Source organism: Glarea lozoyensis (genome assembly GCF_000409485.1).
Source record: "Glarea lozoyensis ATCC 20868 chromosome Unknown GLAREA14, whole genome shotgun sequence".
NCBI lineage: Eukaryota > Fungi > Ascomycota > Leotiomycetes > Helotiales > Helotiaceae > Glarea > Glarea lozoyensis.
In genome coordinates, this window is record NW_007360988.1 from 1843618 (window position 1) to 1871568 (window position 27951).

The following is a 27951-nucleotide window of genomic DNA, read 5'->3' on the forward strand; positions in this document are numbered from 1 at the left end:
TTGAGGACTTGTATGTTCAAGGTTCGCACCACAATTCAAAGTACTACTATTGTGAGTAATTCTAGATTGTAATTTATCCGTTTTGAAGCCTTTTGCATTTTCCGACTTGATTTGTTGTGCTCTTGCGAGCACTCCAGTTGTATTTTCTTTTTTCCTTTTCGCTGGTAGTTGATGAAACCTAGGCGTGAGAGTTCTTGGCTTTTTGAGATGGCGGTTGGGACATGAAATGGACTCACTTCTTACCTACATTTTTTTTCTTGGCCAGAAACATATCTTTCATTACAACATCTCATCAAATCCGACCACAGCGAAATATTTGTTCAAAACTAACTCCTCCCAGTCACAATGCCGCTCGAGAAATTCGACGGTCTCGAACTTCCTGCTTCGGCAGACTTTCATGTACATCTTCGAGATGGAGACATGATGAAGACGGTGGTTCCTACTATCAGACAAGGAGGTGTCAATACCGGTAATATATCCGGTCCATCTCCACTCCAAGTAGCTAAAAGATTACAGTCTACGTAATGCCAAATCTCGTTCCCCCTCTCACCTCTGCTCATGAAGCACTGGCGTATAAAGCTCGTCTGAGGGAAATTGATCCGAGTATCAATTATCTCATGACTCTTTATTTGCACGAGAGTATCACACCTGCTGTCATCAAAGGAGCAAAAGCACAGGGAATTATCGGTGTGAAATCATGTAAGTTAATACATTCTTATCACTCTTCACATTCTAAGTGTTGTCCAGACCCCGCAGGCGTAACAACAAACTCCTCCTCAGGCGTTCTCTCCTACGAACCCTTCTACCCCGTCTTCACCGCCATGGAAACCAGCGGCATGGTCCTCAACCTACACGGCGAATGTCCGTCCGACCACACCAAAAACATCACCATCCTCAACGCCGAATCCAACTTCCTCCCGACCCTCAAATCCCTCCACGCAAAATTCCCGAAACTAAAAATCGTCCTCGAACACTGCACCACCGCCGACGCCATCGCCGCCGTCAACGCCTGCGGCCCCACGGTCGTAGGCACAATCACCGCACACCACCTCTTCCTCACCGTAGACGACTGGGCCGACGATCCATTTTCATTCTGCAAACCCGTCGCCAAATGGCCCAGCGATCGTGCGGCCCTCCTCACCGCAGCCGTCACCTCAAAGGGAAAGTTCTTCCTAGGCTCCGACTCCGCGCCTCACCCCGTGTCCTCGAAAAAGGGCGGCCTGGGTAAGACGGCCGCGGGGGTGTTTACGCAGCCAAATGTCACGTCCCTTGTTCTTGACGCGTTTGAGCTGGCTATTGAAAGGGGGTTGATCAGGGAGGAGGATGTCACGAAGGAGTTGCTGGAGGGGTTCTTGGGGGGGTATGGACGGAGGTTTTATGGGGTTAGGGATGGGACGGGGGAGGGGATTGTCTTGAGGAGGGGGGCGGCAAAGATTGTGGAGATGGTTAGGGGGGAGGGGGGCGTGGAGGTTGTGCCGTTTAGGAGGGGGGAGGGGACGTGGGGTGTGGTGTGGAAGTAGGGTGGTGGGTGCTGTTGGGGTTGTGGTACGCGGGTGTATATATTTGATATAGCTTCAAAATTGAAATCTTCATCGCAGCGGGTAAGAGTGGCGACCAAAGATTGCCGATCAAGAGTACGTTTTCCTATCCACATATGTTCTTCCTTCATCAATACACCAGTCCATTCCTCAACTTTCACTATTCAACCCACGTACTAAACAAAATTCACAAACCCCACGACGACAAAGATGATGAAATCGGCAGCAGCAGCCTTTTCGGTGGCAAACATCTCCTTCCCACGTACACGACGAAATGAAATACCCCTGGTAATATATACCTCATCTCATTTTAAATCTTTACAACGCCCTCTGTACGGCATTTACCAATTAACTAATTCTTTGCCAGGTTTATTTTGGTTCGCATGATCTCCCGCGTTCTCATCCTAATTCTCATCTACGCCCGCGACCTCTGTGGGTGTGTGGATTGTGGTCTTTCTGTGTATTTTAAATACTACTTAACATGTTCCACTAGCTCTATATCATCCTAAACTCAGGTTCACCTTAGTTCCATGTTATCTTGTATATACCTACGCACTTACTCACTCATCTGTAGATATCTCAATACCTTGCGTTTTTACTGAGTTGCTGGCTGATTAAACTATACTATTTACTTTCTACGAGGCTTCATAGTCTCGGTTTTAGGTTGAGAATTGGTCGAGCTTGTTGTTTAGGGAGTGAGGATGGGGATTGTGCTTTTAGTGTTTATATATGAGGAGTGGCATGTGTTGCTATGGGGTAGGTGGTCGTCTCCGGAAGATCCGAGGAGGAGGGGGGGAGTGGGGTTGGGGAGGTTGGAGGGATGGTGAGTGTGTGAGGATGAATGGGTTGTGTAAGGGTAGAGAGGGTGGTTGGGTGTATGGCTAAAATGAATAGAATGATTTTGAAATATGAGGTTGGGCATTCGGTGGTAAGATTCCTTTCGGCAATAATCCTTTTGAGCAACAACAACATACCTTTACACACATCACTCCGTATCACTACACTAAATCCACATCCCTTATTAAAACTCCCAGAAGTATTTCGACGCTAACTGGTACTCCATCTTTGCCTGGGGCGTGAACGATGACCGGGATCCTGAACTGTTTCGCTGGCGGGTCGACTTGTGGAGGAATAAGACGTAGGCCTGATCGAGAGTTGTTTAGTGATCTACTCTATCTTAAATCTCTACGTTACCTTCTCTCTCAGCCGCAAATCTCACCGGTCCAACTCTCTCGTCCTCGTGCTTAAAAGCTCTTTGTTCTTGGTCCTCGTATCTGGCGGTCGAGGTCGTAGTCCTGGGGTTATTTAAGAAGAGCCTACTAGGATTAGGGGGGTGTTATATGAAGTAAGAGATGGTATTAATTTATCTTAATATGCTAGGTGTGTTTTCGGTGTTTTCGGTGTTTTTTAAGTTGGAGGTATGGTTTGTGAAAAGTTATCGCGAGAATGAAAGCGAATGGGACGTTGATTGGTGGAGTGGTGGATTGGTGGGTTAGTGGATTGGCGGATGGTGAGTGAGGATATTGGGGATGATGTGTGAGAAGAGGGATGAATCGGAATTATGGGCTTGTGAAGTAGATGGAACTATTTCGGAAATACGAAGTGTAAGGGGATTTTGGAAATCGGTGGTGAGTTGTTTTTCGGTGACAACATTAATTTCCACAATTATAACGACAATATATTACCTCTGCTAGTCTAGTTCTTTAAGCTCTCAAACCACGCACTTATCGTCACAAGAATCTATTAGACTAAGTCATCCACTTAACACTAGAAAACGTACTTAATTCAAAGTCTTCATCTGAGTCGTAATCGACGTTGGAGTAGTGGGAGAGTCGGAACGGTATAGTGTATTTATAAAGTAACAGTATAATTAGAAGGGGGTAGTCAGATTACTGCTCTATGTAAATAGGACGAATTTTGAACTTAATCGCTAGCTCACAAATTAGTAACGATTTTATTTTCGGTAATACATACTAATATCTATTAATTCCGACGATTTAATCTACAACAGACTATGAACAGAATTCTGTTTAACTTAGCCCTTTACTACGCATTATTGTTCTAAGTTTTATAATTATTCCGCATAATTGCTCATCTTCACCCAATGTCACAGTTCTCAATTAGATCTTTGGTAGAATTCCAAGTCTCATTTAGGCGTTGGAATATTTATTATAGTGTAGCTACGCTTTCGAGATTTGTCTTAGCTTCCCTATTTGTGTTATAGTACCGCTTAGATTAAGAGGTGTTACACAAAATGGTATAACTATACTATTACATTTCTTTTCTTCCTTTCTTTCTACTAACGAAACGTAATTAGAATTTACCTTCACTCTTACACTGGCGGACTTATATTGTCTTTGAGTGTATTTCATTAGCCATCTCAAGCTTCTCTCGCGCTTCGTCCCCCACTTCCACTTCTGCTAACATACATAACGCACCGAAATCCTACAACATCGACTACACTACCGTCCACTCTCTTTTTACTCATAGATAAGTAATGACGTCACAAATTTTAAGGTGGTAAGGTTATATATATGTATAATTCGTGGGTGGGCTAGAGTACCTTGTTATTCTTTTCTTGTGAGATTGTTGGAGTGTTTGGAGAGGTTAGGGACGGGATGAAAGAAAGGCAAAAGGAGGGGTGAAGAAAGGAGGAAGATAACGCAAGATTTTCTCGTCGCAAAATATCATCATTTTCCGCCGTAGAGTAACCCTTAAATGTTCCCACGTTCTCTCCTCCCCGGAAAAGGGGGGATTAATACTCTGCCTGTGTTCTGACAAAGATTCTGGATGTATATGTAGTACGACGCTTGGTGGGGATAGACTTGTAGAAATAGATTAGGATGTATTAATGTATAAATGCACGGTTTATCGTGTAGTTGCTGAGTTTATGTGTAAGGGGTAGAGTAATCGTAGTTGAGAAGTTATTTGAAAAAGACACTATAGATTGTTTGCGGAGATGCGTTGGAGGTTATTGGGGTGAGGTGATTGTTCGGAGGTTAAGTCGTGATGAAGAAAACATGTTTTGGAAAGAAAATTTGGTAGTCTAAAGTGGTTAGACTTTTGTTTGGGGGTCTGTATATGTTTTACAGCTTAGTGTTATAGGTTTGTGGTGAGGGAAGTTGAAAGGGCTGTGATTTCAGCTGCGGGATTGATGAGTTTGTGGTGCTGGGAACGGTTGACAGTTCAACTTCGATTCCACGGAAATCTGGAAAAAGTAAGTTTATCGATGTAAATTGATTTTAACTTCAATGTAGTCTGTTCTCTAACGGCGTACTTGTCAGGTAATACTGTATATGGTTTTTCTAGAGATAATGAAATCTGGTAATTGTAATCTCTTCTGCGAAGAAATGCGAAGTGAATCAAGAAGATAGAGATTTAAGGCAAATCTGAAGGACTTTAGGAGGGATATGGCTAATACGTTTTGCCCCCCTTGCAGGACAGGTTTTATTCTACGTTGCCGGTTACCGGGGAAATTTATTGCTTCATGACGTAGGCTCTTCCGTTACCGTCACTAATGCTATAGTGTCTGGGACCTCTTAACTTTTCAATCTGATCTTTCACGCCTACTACTACAATTTATGTGTAGGCAGTACTTTCAAGAATCCTCTGAGTAAGAACTACTGTCCACAACGTTGTACCCAAAGCCTATAGGAAATAAAAATATAAAAAAACAGTAAATAAACGGTCGACAGTTGACTTTTGACCCTAAGTAACTTCCAAACTCGCAAACCTTCTCCACGTCTGACCAGTCATAGTCGAGTATAAAGCGAGCATTATAAACCTAGAAGCGGTGAACTGAAGAATTGAAATGAGTGGTCAAAGCCCGAGCTATACAAAAAATTGTTCCTGGCCTTTTTGCACATTTTTAGAAGATATATAACACGCGATTCAACTGCTTTCGAACACAAAATGACCGTCAAGTTCATCCAAAGGAAGTTTGGTAAGTGGCGCAGGTTTGTTCGTTCGAAAAGCGTTCCATTAAATGCTCAAAAGAAATTAATGAAGCGACAAGAGTTACAGAGATTCGTCTGCTTGGGGATACACCTCATCCCACCAATGTAGACCAAGGTACTTTTGGCGGTGTCACACGTTCTGATTTACGTATTTTGCGTACTAGAACCTCGACGCCGCCACAGTGCCAGAGTATTTATATGCTTTACCGTAATTGGTATCATCTTCACAAAAGGAACCGTGTGATGTACCTAATCCAACTGGTTAAAATTCATAAGAGACATCTTTTTCGCTAACTAACATGGAACAATAATTCACGACAATAGCTTCTGCTCTTTACAATGTCAGGCCAGATAATGTGTCAAGCCAGAATCAAAGTAAAGTTAACCTATATATAGTTTTAAATAGCAGTTGAACAAAAAATTATTTTTCCTCGTCCCGTAGTCTATTAGAAGGCTTGACCATCTTGCTTATGTACCGATCACCCTCGGCCCACCTTAGCTCAGCTAGCTGAGCAACTTATTATGTGATTTTGCTTTGCACTAGATTTCAATGCCTAATTTATAAGCTCTGTTCCGAACTATTCGTCAATCGTGCTATTCGTTATTTCTACCTTATTTTTCAGGTAAGAATTAAGCGAGAAAAAGAACGCGAAAACTTAAAAACGATTCTATCTTAGTTTATATATATTATCTATAAAAAGTAGATATTTTTAAATTTCGATATAAGATATAGAAAAAAAAATAGCTTAAGTATCTTTTAGGTCGCTCGTGAAGTTGTTTTTATAGATTATAAGCTAACTTATTAAGGTTTAAAAATACTTCTTAAAATTCCCCTTTTCCCTTCAAGAAATTTAGCAAATATACCGTACAATTGATCAATTATACCGTTCTATTGATTAATTAGAGAAATAGTGAGTAGTTCCGAACAGCTCTAGACACTGTCTACGGCCTGCTACGTACATTCAACTCACCTCCCTTGCCCTACTATCACAATTAAATAATACTAAAATTATATACATCTTTCTCTATATTATAGAAATCATACAACTCTTCCGTTACCTCCGCCTTTTCATCTTCCTTCCCTCTCCCAGTCAAAGTGAATTCCAAATCCTGGAGCTCTTTCACTGTGAAAGGAGGATCGTAATGGCCTTTAAAAAGCCCGACTCGCCGAAACTCCCACCTTTTATTCCCAGTGGCTTTCCAAACCAGACCAGCTACAAACGTGCAGCAGCGATTATGTTGTACATGATACATTAACGTGGTACTGTAATACCTCCCTGGTGTGCACTGTATATCTGGCTTGAACTGGAATAATTTGGTCCGGAGTTTCACTTGGTGGCCCCCCCGGATCTACTCTACTTCCCCGGAGTCGGAAAATTCGGAATTTTGGAATAGCGTTACGGGAGTCAATTTCCCTATAACTTTAAGACGGCCTTCAAGAACTGGACCTAAACCCTCTTCAGCTGTAGACTCGGCTTCGATGCTAAGAACCGTGAAGAGGTCGAGTCTTAGGTCACAGATGTTGTACACGTCTAAGCCGTACCGAACTTCTCCTGGATTTGAAGCCCATGACCATGAAGGTGCTTTGGACACAGGAGCTTTCCTCCATGCTTCAAAGCAATACCAAAGCAGTTGAATTTCCAATTTATAGTCCCAAAGACCTGCGATGTACCTGGGTGTTCAATGGAATTGATAAAACTTAAGGATGCCAGCCTTATCCCACTAAACAGTAACTCGCATTCATGATTTCTTCTTGTTGGAGCCAAATGATAACATGAACGTTACCAGGTTCATCCACCCCTGTCTTTGTGCTTAAGATCGACTTGTGGCGGAGCTTGCTACATCTGCTCTTTTGTAGAACTGGTTATTGGTGTATAATTCTTTATGTTGGCGGTTCCTTCCTGTTAACTTATTGTGGCTCTGCTGCAACGAGAAACAATTGTAACATTTTGATTTTCATGATAGGAGATTATGCAAGCCCGGCACTTGGCGATAGGACTGCTAGTTTGCTTCTTCGTCGTAGCCATGACATGTATTGCATTCCTGCCAGCTCAACACAGGAGTGAGTAACGCCTTTTATTCCAGTGTCCCAATCCACACTCAACTATTCAATCCTGTAAAGTCCCAGTTCCTTTTGTATTTAGGTATATTTATGTGATCAATGTTCCGGCTTATCCTCATTTTCCTGCACAACAAATAACGATCCGTGATGCGATGCTTTTAGCGCCCGCGCGGAGAATGTGGACGAAGCGAGTACGCCATCGTCACTTCCTGCATTCTTCACATCAAAGCCGCCTTATTGAACATCGTCCTTGGTATATGTGATGCCTGACCATTCCCCATATATATCCTACTCGATTTGCTCGCTTTCTGTACTCTTAACTCTCGTTCCGCGTGTCTAGGAGACTTGTGTTTCTTCGTCGTGTTCTTTTCGTTTCGTGGAAGGAGCATGGGGCCTCGATTCGATTTATTTCGCATTCATCATAAGAGGATAACATTATACGGAGATTTCTGCAAGTAATGTCAGTGTCAAGTATACCCAGAAATATTGGATGCTTGCTGCTTAATTGTACCGTCAAAATTCCAAGTGGACATCTTAAGTTCCCGGTCCGCGGTTGGTGTCATTTGCTTTTGCGTTAATTGACCTCCTTTGACCACTTTCAATTTGAGCCTTGTGTGTTTTATTGAACTTGAGTTCTAGCTCTGTGGAGTTTCAGCACCTGTGTCATGGCTTGCTCTCGTTGCCGATTATATCGCTATGTAGACTCCTCCTAAGGAATTCCTGTTCTTCATCACAGCTGATTCATCGAGAAGAGCGTCGAAAACCTTGTTTTGGTACTGTTCCATGACAGCGCCCTCTTTTATAGTTACTGCCGCTTGTTGGTTACCTCCCCCTGTGTGCTCATCCGTTTCTCGCTGGACCTGATCGTTTGTGTCCTCTTCTCTGCATTGCATTGCCTGTATCTGCGGGACTGTATTTTCATCTTCTTGTTGCTGAAGCGCTTTGCTTCTGATTGATGCGGCATGCTATTAGATTCATTAGCCACATTCCAGAACTCATTCTTGAATGGGCTCAAGAATGTAGACGTACCACGCAGTGACGCGTCTCTGCTTGTGCTAGAATGTTTATAAATCTTGTAGATTTGAATACCAGCAAAACTGGTACTTATGGATATAAAGTGTTGTACTCAGAGGCTGCGCCACATCAATCTCCTGAATCCTCTTTTCGCTATTTGACTTGCCAAAACGGCGTTCGTTGCATGGCATCTTCCGCTTCGTCTGTCGGCCATTATGAACCCTGCTCATCAATCCATGCTGGCAAATGCTCTGCGAGTTTCCATCTCAAAGATTGAAGCTCCTCATGATTTCGGGGTAGAGCTCCTACCACTGGATCTCTTGGATCTGCTGGGAGTCTCGATGCTCTCTCCGGCCGCTCGTTGTATTTCTGAAGTGCATCCCTTGGTAGAATCTTGAAACGTTGCCGACGCTGTTGCCGACGATATAACTCGTAGTTTGCTAGATGCTGTTCCTTCGCGGAAAGCCACTTCTCCTTCGACTGCTCCCAATTGTTCACCCACGGTGGTGTACTGCTCGCGATGTAGCTATTTCGAATGAATCCTTTTTTTCGATTGTGGGAGTCTAGAAACGCGCATCCTCCATCGTTTTGATGTAGCTTTCTTGAGCTGTGTGTATCGTCTACTTCAGGAATTCGTCGATTCTAGATCTCGGGTTGCGCTTTGTTGTGTCGGAAAACCTCCAATGACCTCGGGCTTCTGTCTGCAGTGCTTGTTCAAAGCTCCCTGGCCTTCAAAGCTTTTGGTTTGCTGCCTCCATATTGCCAGAGTCTCTGCAGTGTACTTGTTCAAGACCTTTTCCGGTCTTTAGACTAGTCCAGCGGCTTTCGAGGCGCTGCGTCGAGATACAGAGAAGTCGTATGCTATATTGCTTTCCGTAAGATGCTCCTATTGACCTTTCCAGTCTTTAGTGATCTAACGAAAGTTGAAAGTAAGCTCGACGTCGGTGTGAAGTGTGATTTGGTAGCATAATATCGTTGTACCCTGGCAATATGCGTCTGTCCAAGAGCTCGCCGCTGTCACGTCGGTGAAGTTCTGTTGTTCCACTCTGTAGACTTTTGCTGTGTGTGAGCAACCTTCGGATCACTGTAAAGCTTGTCCCGTTACTGTATTCGCTTGTCGTCCATGTCGGCTTGTAGTTCATATCCCGGGTATTTGCTCTGTCGTTTGAAGACAATGGTTTCGCAGATGTATGTTCCATGGCTGGGGATGCTGGGTATGGTTTCCAGCTTTGTTGAAACGGCATTCGTACGGTGCTAGTCTTTGGGCTGAGCTTGGTGTTCTAGGCTTGCTGGGAGAGTCGGCGCACTGCAGTGATTCCAAGCTAGCGCTTCGATTCTGAATATAGTATGGCAAGGCTACCATCTACCGACACGCGCCGTTCCTTCTGCCAATGCAAAGGAGTTATCAGCCTTGTGTATATTGGAGTACATAGCTTCGCGCTAGGAGTTTGTATTGTGTGCACTGGCGGTCAACTTTGTGAGCTGTTTCATGTCACACTTAGTGGCCTAATACAGCTGTTGGAAGCAATTCAGAGAGTGTTGATTGTATTTGCTCTATGTTATAACCTATAATAACTTGAAACCCACCCATCAAGTATATCTAAAGATATAAAGAGCCCAGGTATTCTAGGCATCTGATATCACAGTACTTGCCATGCTTAAGTGGGCGTATAATACAAGGTACTACCCACCTCTATTGCAAGATTCTTCTTAAACTGCTAGCAGACATACCGTCTCTCAGTCTCCAATGTGACTGATTATACTCAAGATAGCCGTGAAGCTCCGATTTGTCCCAATACTTGCGAAGCAGTTCTCGACGGTTCTTTATATCTTTTAGGATTTCGCTTCTTATTATCTATGCTTTTCTAAAGGGATTGCTAGCGTTTATTCTTCTCTAATTGCTGAAGCCCGTATAGTATGCCTCCCGGCTCTTTTTTGAGATGTGTTTCTATTGTCTCGACATTCCACCTCGTATGCTCGTCTTCGCTTGTTCTCCAAATTTTGCCTCAACAAAGTCTACAACGATTGACCGTCTGCAGCTCCCAAACTTTCTGTAAATATAGTATCCCTGAGTGTGCAGACCAAATAAAACCACCGTGTGACGATCCAGACTCCATTCCGCCGGTCCGTCTTCCCATCTCTTCATTTGCCCTTATATGTTTGATCTACTGCTCTCGCTCCTCTGCTGGTAAAGTGTGCTTCTTCTTGAGATTTATCCGGTGGTTTAAGGATTCTCGGGGTCGTGAATTAGGGTTATTCGTGATTCCCGCGTTACTTAGATCGATGTGTACCTGTGAAGTCTCCTTGTTAGCCTGCATTCTGGGCATTTTCCACTCGATTCAAGCATGTTCATCGAATACACTGTACCAATTACTTATATCATAGTTTTCCAATCCCACTCCAACTCCTACTATATCCCCCCACAATCTTTGGCCTTTCGTCCCCTATTTATGATATCCTCCATTTGCGCTTCGTCAGGAGTGTCGATCCCAAGTTCGTTATGGCGATATTTGCAGATTGTAACTATTGGTTCGTTCTTCTTCGAAACTCCGCTCAATGATCTCCTTGCGTAACCCATTTCTGCCAATTTTTTGCCCGCAGAGATGTAGTCGTTGGTGTTGGTAAGGAGGGTTATTTACAGAAGTTTACTATGCCATCGCTCACTGACTTCCAACACCGATAGGCTCTTCTCTCCTTACCCAACCGTAAAATCACCTCGTTTATTTCTATAAGATGTATTCTCGTGTTCGTGACTTGAGGGTTTTCGCAGTTTATCGACCTGAAGAAACCCCATCCCAGCTTCAATACTATCGCCTTGTCCTCTCGCTCGTAATATAAAGCTATTCCCAGATGTTTGACTTAAAGCTTGTTACTCCACTCCCAGTTAGATTAGCACATCTTGATCTGATCGCACTATTGTTGTGGTGCCCAGGTCTCCTCATCGTGGTGATCTTGTCGATTCCGCCCCGTCGATCACACCAACATATTATCCTTTTCCCGCTTTGTCGCCGTGAGATTGATGTTGTTCGCTTCGTAGCATATGAGGCCATTCGCAGATCATCTAGAGTTCTTCCCTTCCATTTATATTCTTAGCCGCCTATCCTCTTCCCTTCGCATCGTCGCCGTGATCTCCAACTTTTGTCCGCTTCGGATTTTGTGAGGCTATTCGCAGAATCCCATGGGAACAATTCTTCCTCTGTTCCAGCCCAGCATCCTGATCGATCCCATACTATCCAATTCGTGAAGTTTACTGTCCCAAATCCATCACATGTCTGTTTCCCGTCGCTTGATCTCCGTCTTTGGCTTTCTCTTTGTTCTCCACGTCTGCCAGGCTATTGTCGCAGTACCATCGCTTTCGCCCCATTCCATCGTCCTCACTTCGCCATACTTTTTCTCTCTCGAATCTGGTAAGTCTGGGCTTATTCGCTGGGTATTGATGTAGTGTTTACCGTCCTTTTCGGGGTCTGCCAGCTTGTTTTCGGTCTCTCGTATCCTGCGCAATCCTGTTCCCTCTGATTCGTGAAGCTTCGTCTTTCGAACTTATTGTGTATGTATAAAGTTGCGGAGTGTTCCCATAGTGATTCGACATCGTGATATGCCAGGCTTCTCGCGTAACTCAGCGTATCATGCCGTGTTGTTTTCCACGTCGGTTCTTGTTCTTGGTCTCGTCGCTTGCAGCTATTCGCAGAGTTTCGGTAGCAGAGATTCTTTGTCGCCTCCGAGTTCTACCAAGGCAGCCCATTTTTTAATGCTCTGCGAGCTTTTGCCACACTGTTCCTCGGTAAGACTAATTCGCTCCAGCGAACAATGCCAATTGTCGCATCCACGCAGTTTTCATTCTTCAATCTTCATGCACCTTCACCGCATTTCAAGTAAGAAACACAGGATCTATAGATTGAACTGAGGTTTTAACGATTCTATTGATGGCTTTTCTTTCTCGGCTCTGCTGCAAGCAGGTTTGCACGCTAATTACAACGAACAAGAGTCAAATACAAATGCTTACTATCTTCAAACCGACACTGGCTTGCTCTTCAAATCAACTTATTCGGATTTGGTCGAATTGAAACTCGCTAACATCATTATTTCTTTAGTACTTCCCAACATCAGTGACAATACAGATCCTGTTCCACGTAGTCAAACCCCGCGCATTCAAAACATTCCCGTTTGCCTCACTAACTCCACTTCATCACGCTGTCGCTGATGAAATAACCTCACCAAATAGTTTGAAACAACATGACTTGAACACACTCTTTGACAAAGCAGCACTTGTGCTTTATTATTTAAGTTCACACAAGCAGACCTTCGTATTCTATAAACAGAAATCCCAGTAGAACACTCCTCTAGCCACACGCCGCTCGAAGTTGAATTTGCTTTTCAGTATTATTTATCCACACTGCAATTCTAGACCGTACAACACTGTATTCTACCGCTTGTATCCAACGGCCCCTGGCTCTACATGGATTCCTGAGTACCAGGGATGACTCCAGGGCTGCCAGCTAGCTTATGCAGCCCATCAGATAGTAGACATACTGCCACTACGACTGCTGCTTCATCTCGTCAGCCTACTTCTGCTTTAAGCTCAAGAGCAGCTTTACCGCTATACTTTCATACGAGCTAAATTCGACAAGAACACAAACCAATTTACCACAACCCACATACACTACTACATAGGCTCTGCATCCACAACCAACACCAGAAATGCAGCCATCGTAACCCGCGCGGAAAGGCGTAATCGCCAATTTGCTCGCTTGCTGGTAGAGATTCCTGATTGGGTTCTGCAGCAACATACACAACTCCACAGCTTAGCACATTTCTATTTACCCCTGAATCTTATAGGGCCCAGAGCTCTCGCACTCAGCCGCCAAACCAAAATCGCAACAACAACTAAGACTAATACTATTCCACTCCGTTCGTCACGCCACCACAATTACCTTCGCTCCTTCGAAGGCATTCAAACTTTGTCGCAAGCCCATTTCCCAAGGTTCTACCGGACCATTTATTGAAAAATTGCACCCGTGCTTGCTTATTTGAAAGACAACTACCCGCTGCACACTACAACATGCCCTGCCACACTCTGGTCTTGAACATAAAATAACAACGTCACCAAAGTGCTCTCTGTCTCATTCGACGGTTTTGGCATAGAACTAAAACTCTGTTTGCCACAATTTCTTTAAATTGTCTTTATAGTCACCACAGCCCCCTCATTCCATGAGGGCAATCGCAATTTGGTAACACGCCTGTTCGTCACACATTGACACACTTTGCCTACATTGATGACTTCCTAAATCCCAAAGCCAACATAATTGTCCTGACAGCAATTGGAGATATTTGAGCTAGTAACATTCCTTATTACCAAATTTGCTTCCTGACCGGTCTAAGATGTGATTCCAACCCTTCTTGTCAATTTGAGACGCCTCGCGCGTTGGTAACATGCATGATTGCCAGAACTTGATCTTGTTTTTTGTGAACACAGTGCCGTTGACCTTGCCCTTTTTGAGGACATTGGTGTTTCATTTCCAGAGTGTTTCTATCCTCTTTGTTACACTCTTTGCATGGTGGGTTTATGATAACTACGCCTGTTTCTACTTCATGAGGGCATCCAGACCTTAGTAATAAGCCTCTTGCCACGCAACATCCCTCTGGTTTTTGAAGCTTCCGCATCTGTCGCTGATCACAAATAAGCTTAGCCCTGATGAGGGCATTCACACTTTGTTATAGCCCATGCGCCCCACACTTTCTCTGTTGTGTTTATCATGGATTTCGCCTCAACAAACGGCGCCTAGCGCCTTACTAACCTTTGTTTTTTGGTATCACCCAGGATAACGCACGACATGTTACACCAGTACGTATTTATAATGGCGACTCGGAATGAGCCCACAGACAGAACTGACAAACCATCCTAACCGGCGTGAAAGGGCATAGTCACAAGGCCTAAGACCAAGCTTCTGCTGGGAATGCTTTCTAGAGTCTTCTTGGGCATCTTGTGATTGCATGTATTTGAAACTTTACGTTAGCACGTCTCTGAACCCCTCGGGCCCAGGGCAAATTGCGTCGCAAGCGTCTGATGAACGAAAATTAATATCATCATCGTCATCATCATCATCATTCATTGTGTTTATAAAGTCGCTGCAACTGTCAAAGCTCTTTGAGGACTTTGAGACTTCTGTAATAAGCCTGCTCACCACAAATTGTCCGCCCTGCTTCCAAAGTTTCTACATTGTCACTGGTATATAACTAATCTTGCTCTATCTGGAGGTGATGATACTTTGGATACATGATGCATTACCCCTCTTTCACCATCCTATTCCTGAAGTTTTAACCCTATTCTTGAAGTTACTTCAATTGTGAATAACCCCCCCAGCCAGCCCATTCACGCTTCTCTGTTCTAACTCGGTATCCACACCACGACAGAATCAGCCACTCGTATGATTCGCGCTAGCTATTCTGCTCTTAATGGAGCCTATTTGAGTTCACGTGAGCACCCATTCATTGCCCATTCAGCACACAATCCAGTGCTGTTTCAAGCTCAAGCACCACAGCGAGATGGTACTAAGCGCACCACAACTTGTGGTTCTTCTTAAAGTATGGGCGTACGACAAACTAGTAAACCTGATGGATAGATACCTGTAGTCTTCTTCGTAGTATTGTGCATATCTTCTGCTTGTTTACCTCTATCTCCGCCCTGCGCGCCGAGGTTTCACGAGATAATCTTCCATTGGCTTCCCCAGCAACCCATGAGGCTTTTGATAGTCCCATTCTGGTTTCTAAGCATCGCCGCATAACAACGAGGCCTTATCAGCCCCGTGACCCACATTTAGCTGCCTCAGCCCTGCCTACAAATTGCTCGTCGTACCACTTCCGCTCGTATTTCCTCCTCATCTCTTCTCAAACTCTTTCCTCTTTCGTCCGTCGCCCCCATCCGCCACGTCCTCGTCTGTTGCAGCTTGCTGCAAGTCAGACAGCTTACAGTTATAGACATACAGGTAAGTCGCATTTTACTCTTACTCCTCTCCGTCCGACGGTCGACGCCGCCGCACTTTTGGGGCTACAAGGTGCTCACTTTCTAATATCTCCACGATAAATGATCCCCTCACTTACACGCTTCTACACCGCACTCTCCTACCTTTAGTCATGCTCTGAAGGTGAGCGCAAGTGTCCTGGAGGTGTTACGCACGTCCTAGACGGCGCCGCACTTTTTGGACGATGAGGTGCTCACCTTCTGATATCTCTGCCACTGGCTGTTTCTACTGTTGCAAACTTCTGTATGACACTTCTTTATCCTCAAGGATGCCCTGGAAGTGAGCTCGCGCGTTCTGAAAGTGATGCGCATGTCATAGACGGTGCCGCACTTTTGGGGCGCCAGCGAGCTTCCTGGACGATATCTTTGCGACGAACACTCCCTGTACGTTCACACTCTCTGAACACTACTCTATATCATTTAGAAGTGCCCTGAAAGTGAGCAGAGGCGTCTTAGACTTTGCCGCACTTTTGGGGCGCCAGCGAGCTTCCTGGACGATTTCTTGGCGAGGGGCACTCCATTCACATTCACACTCTCTTGGCATAACTCTAAGCCCCCCAAAAACATTCTGAAAGTGGGCGGAACTGTTCTAAGTGGAGCTGGGGAGTCTCAGACTTCGCCGCACTTTTTGGGCCGTGGACGAGCTCACTTGATAATATCTATCTCTACGACGAATACTCTTTGCACATTCACAGTCTCTGGGTATGGCTTTACATTATTCAAAAGCACTCTTAAATTAAGCGGAAGCTTCCTAAATCGAGCGGGGGAGTCTAAGATTTCGCCGCCCGTTTTAGGGCGCCGACGACCTCACTTGTGAATATCTCTGCAAGAAACACCCCAAAGACTCGGAAAGCTCGACAATTCACTCCTAAAGCCTTTAAAAATCTTTTGAGAGTCAGCGACAGTGCCTCTGAACCCCTTGAATGTTGTCACGAGCTGCAAGAGAAGTGGGCTGGTTTTCCCATTCACATTCCATTTCTACACCATATCACACAATTCGATGTTCCCAAGAACAGACCCGGTGTACTATCAGTCTGTGCAAGCACCAAGTGGGAGCAATACTCATGGCATAGTCTTCGTTTATATCGGCGAGGTGGAGAGGCTCACTTCACGAGATCTTGCTTTGCTGAACTCGTCACGAGCTCAAAAGCTTCAGCATATTTACATACGGTCTGCCATTCATTTGCACGAGACAGAGTCGCATTTGCAGTCCTTTTGTCTTCTGCCACTGGCAAAGTGGATAAGGTCTCATTTTGTACGTCACGACCTTCATAACTGCTCTCGCTTGCAGTGCAGAACACCTCACATCACAATATCTTCACGATCTGATATCGATACTTACACAGATACTCACGGCGGTTTTCTTTATGTCTCGTTTTCCCCTTGCAGAGGCTACAGCCTCTTTTGCTGCCCATACTTCTATTCCGACTTGCGATCTTTTCAAGCACACAAGTGCTTTCGCGGTCTTTTCTACCCTTTCGAGTTTTCAGAGCGCGACCATGGACTTTTGCATCAACAAGCCTTAGTTGCTCCAACTTTACTTATGATGTTTCTTTCTATCACTGCTAGCGATGCGGAATCGTGCACTCCATGACATCTTCTCATACTCATCGTCACACATCCACCAGCCTTCAGAGCACATCAAGCATTCACACTTGAACATAGATCTTCTATTCACATAAAGCTTTTGCTAACTACTTTTGAATAGAAATCTATCAAAGCTTACATATATCCGGTTTCAGCAAACCGCGCACTGAGCCTTTGAGATCTAAATCGGTACGTCTTCAAGATTCCCAACCCTGTAGCGTTACCTTGGGTTGTGCTGCTCTCTTTGGCTAGTTTATGCTAATGCCTGTCTAGTATAGCTTTTTCAACAAAACATTTACACCCGTTTCAGCGAAAACGACCTGGGTCTATATACCTATATCATAGTTCGTCGTCTAGGCGCCCCTTTTCTCCTTCGCTCGCTTACCCCTGAATTCGGCTAGGCCCCTTTTCTCTATCACTTCGCAACGCAAAAATGTCAGGTCAGGGACGAGGTCGTGGGAATATTCCAAACCGTCCACAAGCAAATCGCGGTGCCCATCGCAACCAGCCGGTATGTAGGATCTTGGTGCTTGATTAAATTTGATTATTTACTTATTTTTCAATAGTACAACAGCTACCCCCACATGAACCAGCATATGGCGCAAAATAACAACCAAAACCCGCAATCACCCCAAATGACATCGCCGTTCTATCATCAACTGCCGCCAAATCTGCCTTATGTTAATACACCACCTCAACAAGCCCAGATGGGAGCAAACCCTCAGTCTGCGCCGCCACCAGCATACACTCCCCACCCATCTATGGCTCCACACCCATCCATGGGCGTAATCGGTCCAGCTCCGATGATCCCTCAGATTTATAACATTGACCAAGCTCTACAAATCCAAACTGTCGACTCTATGCCAGAGCATTTTGCACCCAATTTTTATAGATTTCTCCACCGTGATAGGACTCTTCGACAGTCTCAGATTGTTCCTGGTATCGCCCGAATTTCGTACCCACAGCGTTATGCTGCATATGGTTATGCCCTTCACCGAGGCGGTGGACGGTATACCCGGTTGATTCCTGCCGATCAGCTTCCTCCGGGAATCATGGGTTCCGTACAGACCTGGCAAAGTCCTGAGGGTTTGATCATTTTGCCGCATACGTTTCAACCAAATCCAGAGCAACGTCGGGCGTCTGGTCGCGATGACGAGCTATCTGAGAACGTGAGTTTTAGAACACTTCGGAGCAAGACCATAACTAACTTCGCAGTTGGTAAATGCGGTGTATTATGAGAACTTCCGCGACATAGACGTTTACGGTCGTAACCACGCCGGAGAGTACCAGCCAACTCCGAATGGCAACATTCAGGTAAGATATTCTTTTAGCAATTCTCTCCAGCTTCTCTCCTCTTTCTGCTTTCCATTTTGGCCTTCCAAGTGGCCTCTTCAATGTATTTATAACTAATTACGTTGTAGGGATTTATTGACTCCGTTACAAACGCTGCCGGCTCCTCCATGGGTAAACCACCTGCTCCAGCTGCTCAAGAAAGTAAGAAGACCTTCTGTTCCAAATACCTGCATCAAGGTATTTGCGCGTTTGCACAGACAGGCTGTAGATTCTCTCATGAAATGCCCATGGACAAAGCCGGCCTCAGAGCCATAGGTCTCAATGATATCCCCGAATGGTGGTATAGACGCCAAGAGGAAGACCGAGAGGAGCGTATGAGAGCGCAAAGCTTGATAGCACAAAATACATCTGAGGCTAATGCTAAATCTTCTGTGCCAGGTATGATTAACCATCCTGCAACCTCGACCACTCCGATGAAAGACTTTAGCGAAGCTGTGGACAAGCAAGAAGCTGCCGAAGCTGCCGAAGCCACAAACAATCATGGTCGTATGTCGGGGTCTTGGCGACAAGGGAGAGCTAGCATGAGTGGCGGTCATCACGGTTACGGTAAGACAATCATTTTTCTCAAGGAAGCAAAAGCTAATAACTGTGTGATCAGCACAAAATCATGGTCCAGCACAAGAGGGAGGCCGTGAGATGCACAGTCATCAAACGCAAGTTCGCCGCCGCACAATTGGAGGTCGTTCAGCAGGAAGCCCAGAGCCTCGTCCGAAAAAGGGATCCGGACCTGATGGCGAAAAGTGGGAACGGGGCCGACGACCCTCTCCTCGTCCACGCAACTGAATCTTCAAATCTGATTTTTCACATTCGACTGTTGCAACTGTTTCTTCGGATACGATTCTTCGCAATGATTCTTCGGGTCTGTTTCTTGAAACTGGCTCTTGAAAACTGCTTCTTTAGAATGCATCATCGCAAAAATTCTTCGATACTAGTTTCTTTATTTTCATTATGATATTTCAATACTGGCAGGCGTTGGTGGTGGAAAGATGTGACATGATATGATATTTGATTTCCTTAGCTGGTCTCTGGATATTGGGGAGTTTGAGAGTTGAGAGGACCTGCCAGTTACATAAGTTGGCGCGTTATAGCCACCGTTACCATTATTGATTTTATAAAATGATACAGATCCGTCAGGGCACCAAAAAACATCATCTCCCTATATATGCTTCGTGATTGAACAGGGTATCATATAGAAATTTGCGATGCTTGCGTAACGACTCTACACCCTTCGAATACTATATGTTCCAGCGCTTAGGGAAAGAAATGATGGACGACAGAACCCAATGTCAGATTCGGAAGATCAAAATTCCTACGATACCCGCTTACAACGCAGGCATGCGCTTGATAATGACGAACGACGGCCAGCGCTGGGTAAGGATCGTAAAAAATACAGCAGTGCGATTGACCACGAGTACATCGAACCACATTTGGAGGGGTTAAGTCAATCTTTTACCGTTGCCAAATGGGAGTGTTGCTACAGATGTACGGACCCGGACAGCGATTTCCCGAAACAATTGAGCACTAGAAGAACTAAAGAATCAAAGCTTGAATAAGCACTATTAAATATCTAATGATCGAACAAACAAAGGACAAAGAGTCTCTAATATATAACCAGGAAAGCAAGGCGTAAGTGGGTTTGCGTCTCTTTACGACAGCCGTTAAAATGAACCCGGGTATCAAACATCCAACTACAAAGACGTGCTACTTAAGGCTTCAGGAACGAATGAATGGGAATATAGAGGACCACCCGTGGTTTCGGATCTGTCAGGCCTAACGCGTTGTATAATATATACCTAAGAAGGCTCACAAATATTTGTAGAGGTGCTGCTGAGTGGCCGAGAAGAGCGACGTCAAGAGTTAACAGCACAGCGAATGACTCTTGTGTTGAGTTGTGTAAAAGCACTGTCGTCTATTCGCCAACCAGCGTATCGGTCAGACTATGGAGTGCTTTTAAACTACCTATCCCACTACTGAGAACAGCTTTCAGCACTAATGCGCTGCAAGTCTGACGGGACACCCTCCACATGATATAAGTTCAAGGAGGTGTGGAAACATAGATTTTAACGCTCCATTCTGTATGATATATCTACTATTGCTTGAAGAGACAATACGACATATTTACAGATGATTGAGCAAATAGAGCCACAGAGGTAAAATTAGCGGCGCCTTACATTTATCGGTATTCGGTTACGAGTGGTCCCGTCAGACTTGCAACACAGTGATACAGGATATCTATAAACACTGGATGAAGAAATTGAGGTGTCGCTTCAGAAAAAGATGGTTCTACATCATTCTGAAAGCGGAAAGGGAATTGGGATTCCAAAAATTCAAGGGCAAAGGCCCACTATGACAATATCACCACCCTTGAATACAGACTGTATACCAGTGTACCATTGCATGATCTCAATGAACTTGTCCATGACCTGAGACCATTTGATCGGTATCTCCAGTAAGTTCAAGGCTTTTGGCCAAGCCAGCGCTGAGGGTGTCCTGGACGAACAAACCGGCAAGTATGAGTAGGAGATATGAAATGGTCATTCACCAAACCCAAACCCCCAAATCAAAACCCCAGGAAAATCAAATCTCATTCCCACCCTATCTAACCCCCCCTCCCCCCATCCCCCATCCCCCCATCCCATATCCCCATCCCCCATCCCCATCCCCTACCCCCCAACCCTCCTCAACCGATCCCTCAAGAAAGTCTCCGCAACCCTAACCTTATGCCCACCACTCGCCAACGGCGGCAGCTCCCTCAGCTGATCCAGCATAACACGTAGATCAAATTCATTCATAAACCGATCGCAGGGCTCCTCATTCGTATGTCTGAGCCTGCAGCGGAAACACCTCGGTTTGCCGCTTTTTTCGCTGGGGTGGCCTTCGATGTAGGGGATGGGCTGCGGAGTAGGAGGTGTGGAGATATCTCTGTATGCGCGGAGGATGCTACGGTGGACTTCTTGGGTTGGACGGCCGAAGATGTGGATTAGTGGGTCGAGGGCTTTGCGTTGGGAATCTTCGGATTGCTTTTGTAGGACTGCTTGGAAATCCGGGGTTGACCAGACTTTCATGTATTCTATTCTTGTATAATGTTCTTGGGGTGGAATGATTCGTTCTATCGCGAGACGCGTTCGATCATCGACCGGAAATCTTGGATCGTTGGTAGGTGTATATGGAGGTGGACCCATAGGAATTGGGGCCGGGACAAAATTGGGTGGTCGCATGTAACCACCATGGAACTGATGAGGCGGAAGTATTGGTGGTGGAGGTGGTTGATGTGGAAGGGCCTGGACTCGGAAATGACTTGGACCAGGATTTTGTATAAGTGGATTTGGAATTGACGCTTGTTGTTGAAAAGAGTTTGGAGGGACACTAAAATTTTGAGGAGGAACTGAATATTTTGTATATGATCTCGGTTTGCCGGGTCCTTGCTCGGGTGGTGGAATTTGTGGATCTTGGGAGGCTTTAGGAGGGGTAATGCGGTATTTGATAGGTCTTCCACCCTTTTTCTTTTTCACTTTAGGTGGTTTGGTTGGTTTGTCTCCTGGTTTGATCACTGGTGGTTGCTGAGGTGTTGGAGCCGCAGGAAGCTCTGTAGTTGGAAGGACTAAGAAATAACATGTCAGTAGAATGCTGAAAAATATTGACAGATGCTTAAATAGTGTCCAACGCTGAGTGGAAACTTGACGTTGAAAAGGCAGGAGATGCAGGAGATGCAGGGGTGTTGGAAATGATTGGAGAAGATTTCGAATGGTTGACGCAGTGGAGGCCACTTTCTTGAACGCTCAATGAGTCTCGAGCCTTCTTTGCCACTAAGCCCACGTGAAGAACTGGCAGCTTGCGTTTTGGTGGTGTCTTAGGCTTTGGATATCCTCTGAAAATTTCTATCTTGCCGCTTGGCAGTCCCGCTGGACCATCTCCAATCACTTGCTTTTTTTTATTTCGTCGTGCAGAAGTTGAAGCTGGGATCTGATGCAGGTTGTGTTTCACCAGAGAGTTGTAGAAGTTTGCACCGGCATGACTAGATGGCGGCAACTCGTCGCTCTCTGCAGAAACAACCACTTTTGGGACTTTTTGTTTGCGCGTCATTGACAATTTTGTTGAACTCCTTTTGCCAGAATCTACCATTGGTTTTTGGTGAGAGCTCTGGTGAAGCTTGTGCTTGCTGCGATGATTCGCAATTGCAGACGTCTTCTGATTTGTCTTGACCTTTTTCGGGGAGGCTGAAATGGCTGATATGGCTGAAGTAGATAGAATCCCCCTCTTTGGACTTCGATGGGTGTCAGTGGAAATGTTCATACCTGCAAGCTCTCGAGCGTCTATCGAATGATGATCTGAATCTTCCTCCTCAACCTCTGAATCGCCTCCAGCTGCTGCAAACTCTTGATCACTAACAGAGCCGGATCGTTTCCGTGGTTGAGATCCAGGAGCATCATCATCGGGGCCCATGTTTGATTTTTCATAATTTATCGTCTGTCTGATTAGTCATTTTCTAGCTGGGCTGCTGAAGTACTTACGTGTCTGGCTCGCTTTCCACGTCCAAAATCCTGCATGTTTCTTGCAGCTTCCTGTGCAGCTTCTGCTTCACGAGTTTTCAAGATCTCATCCCAGACGGAAAAGTTGGGTGCTTCAGCATCTTCGTCGGCATCTCCCACCTCTTCTTCCAGTGCACCTTTATCATGAGCCCAAACACGAGCCATTGAGAATTGAGATTCGGCGGAGTTCTCGTCGTCCGTGTGTGTATTTTCGACTTGAGCCCGATCTAGAAGTTTATCAACGGATGCAGAATCATATCGAATGTCGTTCTCATCGTTGTCATCAAACAAAGCTTTGGTACCGTGTTTGAGGATGGATTCTAGGTCAACACCGGCATCGTCTTCAGCACCGGCAGTCTCTATCAGTGCACCTAAAGCAATCTTCTTGCGCCCAATCTGAATGATCTTTTCTTCGGCACTGTCTTTTGTCATTAGCTGGAAAACCAAGACCTTGTTCTTTTGCCCAATACGATGAGCACGAGAAATGGCTTGAATGTCTTGTTGAGGCTAACACATGTTAGCAGATGTCGTTCTGCCAGGAGCGTATTCTTACGTTGAAATCAGGATCCTAAGGCAATGTTAGAGTCAATCATACCAGGGGGGCCACAATGCGGATAAACATACCATAATGATGACTGTATCAGCAGTTGCCAAATTGATACCAACACCTCCAGACCGAGTAGAGAGAAGGAATGCAAAGACCGTTGAATCGGGAGCGTTGAACTCGTCAATACGCTTCTGCTTTTCTTGAGCACCCATATTTCCATCAAGTCGCCGGAAGGAGAAGCCGAGACCCTTGAGAAAATCTTCAATCAAATCAAGTTGGTTCAAGAACTGACTGAAAAGTAAGACACGATGTCCACGATCTCGCAGCTTTGGGAGCATGAGTTCTAGAAGCTGAAACTTTGACGACGCATCGATCAAGTTCCTGTGCATTGCTTCTTCACTGACAGACGTCTCCTCGATGGCGGAACTGTAGATAAAAGGGTGACAAAGACACTTGCGAAGTTGCATCAAGATATTGTTCAAGTTTCCTCGCTCAGTGGGTCGAAGATCAGTCTTACGCTGCCCAAAGATAGACTTAATGAGTTGTGGGTTCTTTGCCAGAATAGACTTGTAAAGCTTCTTCTGGACAACGCTCATAGAGACTGGTAAGATGACCTGAGCCATAGTCGGCAAATCCTTCAACACAAGAAGTTTGGTTCGTCTACAGACAGATATCAGTATCACTACAATGAAGAAGCTCGGTGACTTACCTGAGGAAGAATGGCCGGATAAGATCCTGCAATTCAGGCAAATTGTCTTTCGTCAATTCCTCATATTTCTCATCAAGCTTAGCTGCATTCAGCGACTGATCGAGGAAACCGAGTAGATTGAACAATTCTCTCTTATTGTTTTGAAGTGGCGTTCCTAAAATCATGTCAGTCGGAGACATAACAACAGGGCAGAAGTACTGTACCTGTCAACAGACATTGGAACGGAGTCTTTAGCGACTTCAACGCATCGTACAGAAGATTGTCATCGTTCTTAAGACGTTGTCCCTCGTCCACAATCATACCAGCCCAATTGATCTTTCTAAAGAAAGCTTTACATTCAGGATTGACCGGAGCTTCATAAGAGGTGACCACGACGTGAGCCGCCAGGTCTGAATTGCCGTTTGGAAACAGTTCGTAATTCTTGGCCATCTCGCGCGCTTTGGCACCTCCATAATATGTAACGACACGTAAGCTTGGTGCCCATTTCTTGATCTCTCGACGCCAATTGGGGCACGTTGAATTAGGCGTGACGACAAGGAATGGCCAACACTAGAAACATGGTCAGCAAGCTGGTCATGAAAAGATGGAAAAGATGGACTACCTTTGGCTTCTCTGTGATCAAGGTGGCGAGCAAGGCAATAACTTGAATAGTCTTCCCGAGACCCATCTCATCAGCAAGAATGACGTTCTTTTCTTGTGATAGTTGTACAGCATCCAATTCATACCTTCCTTTTGATACGCCATCAATTCACCGCCGACCAATGATGCTGGCTGCTTCTTCACCTCCACTTTCTTCGCGAAATCCAATGCGTGGAAAGCTTCTACCCGCTTTTTCATTTCAGACTGTGGGGGGTTCCTGAAATGAACTCCAACCACAAACTCGTTGTAGGCAGCCACAAAACAACTCCATCGTTCCTTGTCTTCCGGAGATGGTGGTGTCTCCCAGACAGCGTCATCATAACCAAGCCCTGAAAACTTGACAAGCACACGATCAACCAGACTAATCTGCTCCTTTTCAGACTTTTCAGATCCAGATTCGAATTCCGAGTCGTATTCCACATCGAAGATGATCTCCATGCGAAAGAACTCCTCGGGAATGGCCTCCTCTGTTGTCCATTTAGGCGTCAAATTGTTACCTTCGTCCCGATTCGCAAAAGCCTTCCTCATGACAGTGGCCGTCACGCCCCAGACCCAGCTGCCTGGCATCCAGACACATTGGAAGTAGGATTGATCCAGCCATTTGACGAGGTACTCCTTTTCGTCTTCGGTGAAATCGTAATACGTATCGCCAGGTTGATATTTCTCTCGGTCTGCGAGACGCCATGCCACCAGACCTGCAGGTTTATCGGGGTGATCAATACACTCTTTGCATTGAAATCTAGAACCATACTCTTTGCGACGTAGACTACGCAATTCGTCCTCGTCTTCCGGGGCCTTACCTTTCTTTAAAGCTGGCAAATGACCGAAGTGACATCCACGATGACAACGGGTACACCTGAACAACACATGCTCGGCATTGTTGAGCAGATCAGGAGCCACCTCTGTAATGGGATCGTCACCTCCATTCTCTTCGCGAATCTTTTCTTCCATCTTACTCGTCTTGCGTGGCGAGAAGGCAGCACACGCAGCACCGACCTCTCCACAACCCTGACAAACATCTAATCGTGGCGCACTAGAATCCTTTTTGACGGTTATTCCGATGCATCGACGGCACTGCATGACGAAGTTCTCATGTCCGACTTTGGTGACCATATGTTCTCTACCACTTCGATAACCAAGGCATACCTTGTGGATTGATGTAGAGCAGCCTTGGCAGTAGATTAAGGGACTTTTGCCTTTGTTAGAATTGGAACCTGTCCCACTGCACACATCGCACTCATTGTTGTGGAGTGTGGCAAACAGCGACCTTGACTCAACTGGCTGATAGATCTCGCGGATGCTAATGACTTTAGGAGTGTTGGTGGTGGCGACTTCATCTGCATAAATCTCCTCGTCCATGTCCTGTTCCCTCATGTTCTTGCTCACTCGATCTCGGCCAGAACGACGCGTTGGCTGCCCTGGCTCAGAGGACAAACTCCTGGCGCGTCTTCTGTTATTTCTCTTGTTTTCTGTCTGCGAACGAAAGAGAACTGCCTTTGGTTTTGGCTGTCGCTTACTCTTCCGGGTGTCGTATACAATATCTGAGTTGTCACTTGGCACATCCATGTGTTGTGACGCGTCTTCATCATCAAAGAAAGAGTCAGTAAGAGTCTTGTTAGAATTAGACGTAGGCTTGGAGCGGGTAAATCGACCAGATGAACGTGTTTTCAAAGGCCCTTTGGATGAAGCAGTATTTCGAGTCTTTGGAGCCTCCTCAGCAGACTCGGAACTGTCTTCATCCTGCATTGCACGTGAGGATTGCCGACTCCCACGAGTGCTCTGATTTCTGCTACTTTGACGAGTGCCGTTGCTAGTAAGATTCGTGACGCGGCCATTTTGAAGACGCCGACGCTTATTTTTTTCATAATTGTCTTCTTCTTCAGAATCGAGTCGCGCGTTGGTAATATTGACAAAGCCATCATTTTGAGTTTTCTTTCGGACCCGCTTTCCTATACTTGTAGACATGATCGTGTCACCGTCTTCTTCTATCGAGTCTTCCTCGGAAGTTGCTGCTTCGTCTGATTTTCGACCTCTGAACAGATCTATCGCGTTCTGGCCATTTCGTAGAGTCAACAACTGATCAAGAGAAACCTGATTACGCGAGCAAATTAGCGTCAAAATCAATATTCACCCCTATTACAACTGGCGCTTGCAGAGCGAGCTTGTAATTGGGGAGCGGGTAGCAAGAACTCTTAAAGATCGCGGAGAAAGTATTTGATAAAATTACAGGCGGGCGGCAGGGGTTCGTAAATATGATTGTAGAAAGAAAGTTGAGGTCTGGGTAGGAACGATGAAAAGATGTCGTCCAACTACGCCCAAAAAGGTGGAAAGAGAAAGCTAAAATCGGAGTAACCAAGAAAGGCTATTTAGGCGAGAAGTTGTACGAAAGTACTGAAATAGAGTTGCCAAGGATCTAACTATTGGTGAGGCGAATTGTGAATGCTGACATGATACAGCAGAAGGAAGGGTAAGATATTGCTCTTTTATGTGCCACAGTTGCGTAGTGTCGTTAGGTAAAGCTGATCTATAAATGGCTTACATCAAAACATATGGGCATTTGAAGAGCAGCGTGAAAGTGAAAATACGCAAAATACGCCCAGATATAGCAACGTACATGAAACTGAAGAGACAAAACTTACTGTCGCCTTCTTCCCATCTTCGTATTCGATCTTATATTCCATTTCACCGTTTGATCCCTCGACCTCAGCTTGTACCGAGTCGACCGTAGTATCTCCACGGTATGGCTTATATTCCCATGGCCTAGCCGGTGGCGGTACCATGATGGCAATGCTGTCTGTTGAGCGTGACTTCTCGCGATCTCCACGTTGTGGTGATTCTCTGAACCTATGCGACAAGGTCGAGTGGGGTTGAGAGGGTTCCCGATTCAAGTCCTCCCTTTCAGGTGTATGTACGGACGCATTATCTGAGTCGTCCGAGTCTGCGATCTGTATGGGAGACGCCATGGTTTGACGGTGAGGGACTGTTGTCGTTGTCCGAGG

At 45.4% G+C, this 27951-nt stretch overlaps 4 protein-coding genes across 4 annotated transcripts; 2 read left to right on the top strand and 2 right to left on the bottom strand.

The window, feature by feature from the left end:
• Nucleotides 1-345: 345 nt before the first annotated feature.
• GLAREA_07206 (Metallo-dependent hydrolase) lies at nt 346-1520 on the top strand (the record flags this gene model as incomplete). The annotated part of the gene is made up of 3 exons (XM_008081154.1): nt 346-469; nt 517-699; nt 748-1520. The coding sequence occupies 3 exons, from the start codon at nt 346-348 to the stop codon at nt 1518-1520; spliced, it is 1080 nt and encodes a 359-aa protein (XP_008079345.1).
• A 6722-nt stretch (nt 1521-8242) lies between these two features.
• On the bottom strand, nt 8243-9769 carry GLAREA_07207 (uncharacterized protein; the record flags this gene model as incomplete). The annotated part of the gene is made up of 4 exons (XM_008081155.1): nt 8243-8521; nt 8586-8611; nt 8792-9096; nt 9552-9769. The coding sequence occupies 4 exons, from the start codon at nt 9767-9769 to the stop codon at nt 8243-8245; spliced, it is 828 nt and encodes a 275-aa protein (XP_008079346.1).
• A 7839-nt stretch (nt 9770-17608) lies between these two features.
• Nucleotides 17609-19311, top strand: GLAREA_07208 (uncharacterized protein; the record flags this gene model as incomplete). Its single annotated transcript, XM_008081156.1, has 5 exons — nt 17609-17686; nt 17742-18344; nt 18391-18489; nt 18597-19074; nt 19127-19311. 5 exons carry the CDS (start codon nt 17609-17611, stop codon nt 19309-19311), a joined length of 1443 nt encoding a protein of 480 aa, XP_008079347.1.
• Nucleotides 19312-21191: 1880 nt separating this feature from the next.
• Nucleotides 21192-27915, bottom strand: GLAREA_07209 (P-loop containing nucleoside triphosphate hydrolase; the record flags this gene model as incomplete). The annotated part of the gene is made up of 10 exons (XM_008081157.1): nt 21192-22129; nt 22206-22995; nt 23040-23564; nt 23611-23625; nt 23682-24264; nt 24314-24467; nt 24517-24862; nt 24915-25006; nt 25066-27043; nt 27592-27915. The coding sequence occupies 10 exons, from the start codon at nt 27913-27915 to the stop codon at nt 21192-21194; spliced, it is 5745 nt and encodes a 1914-aa protein (XP_008079348.1).
• Between the last annotated feature and the right edge of the window lie 36 nt (nt 27916-27951).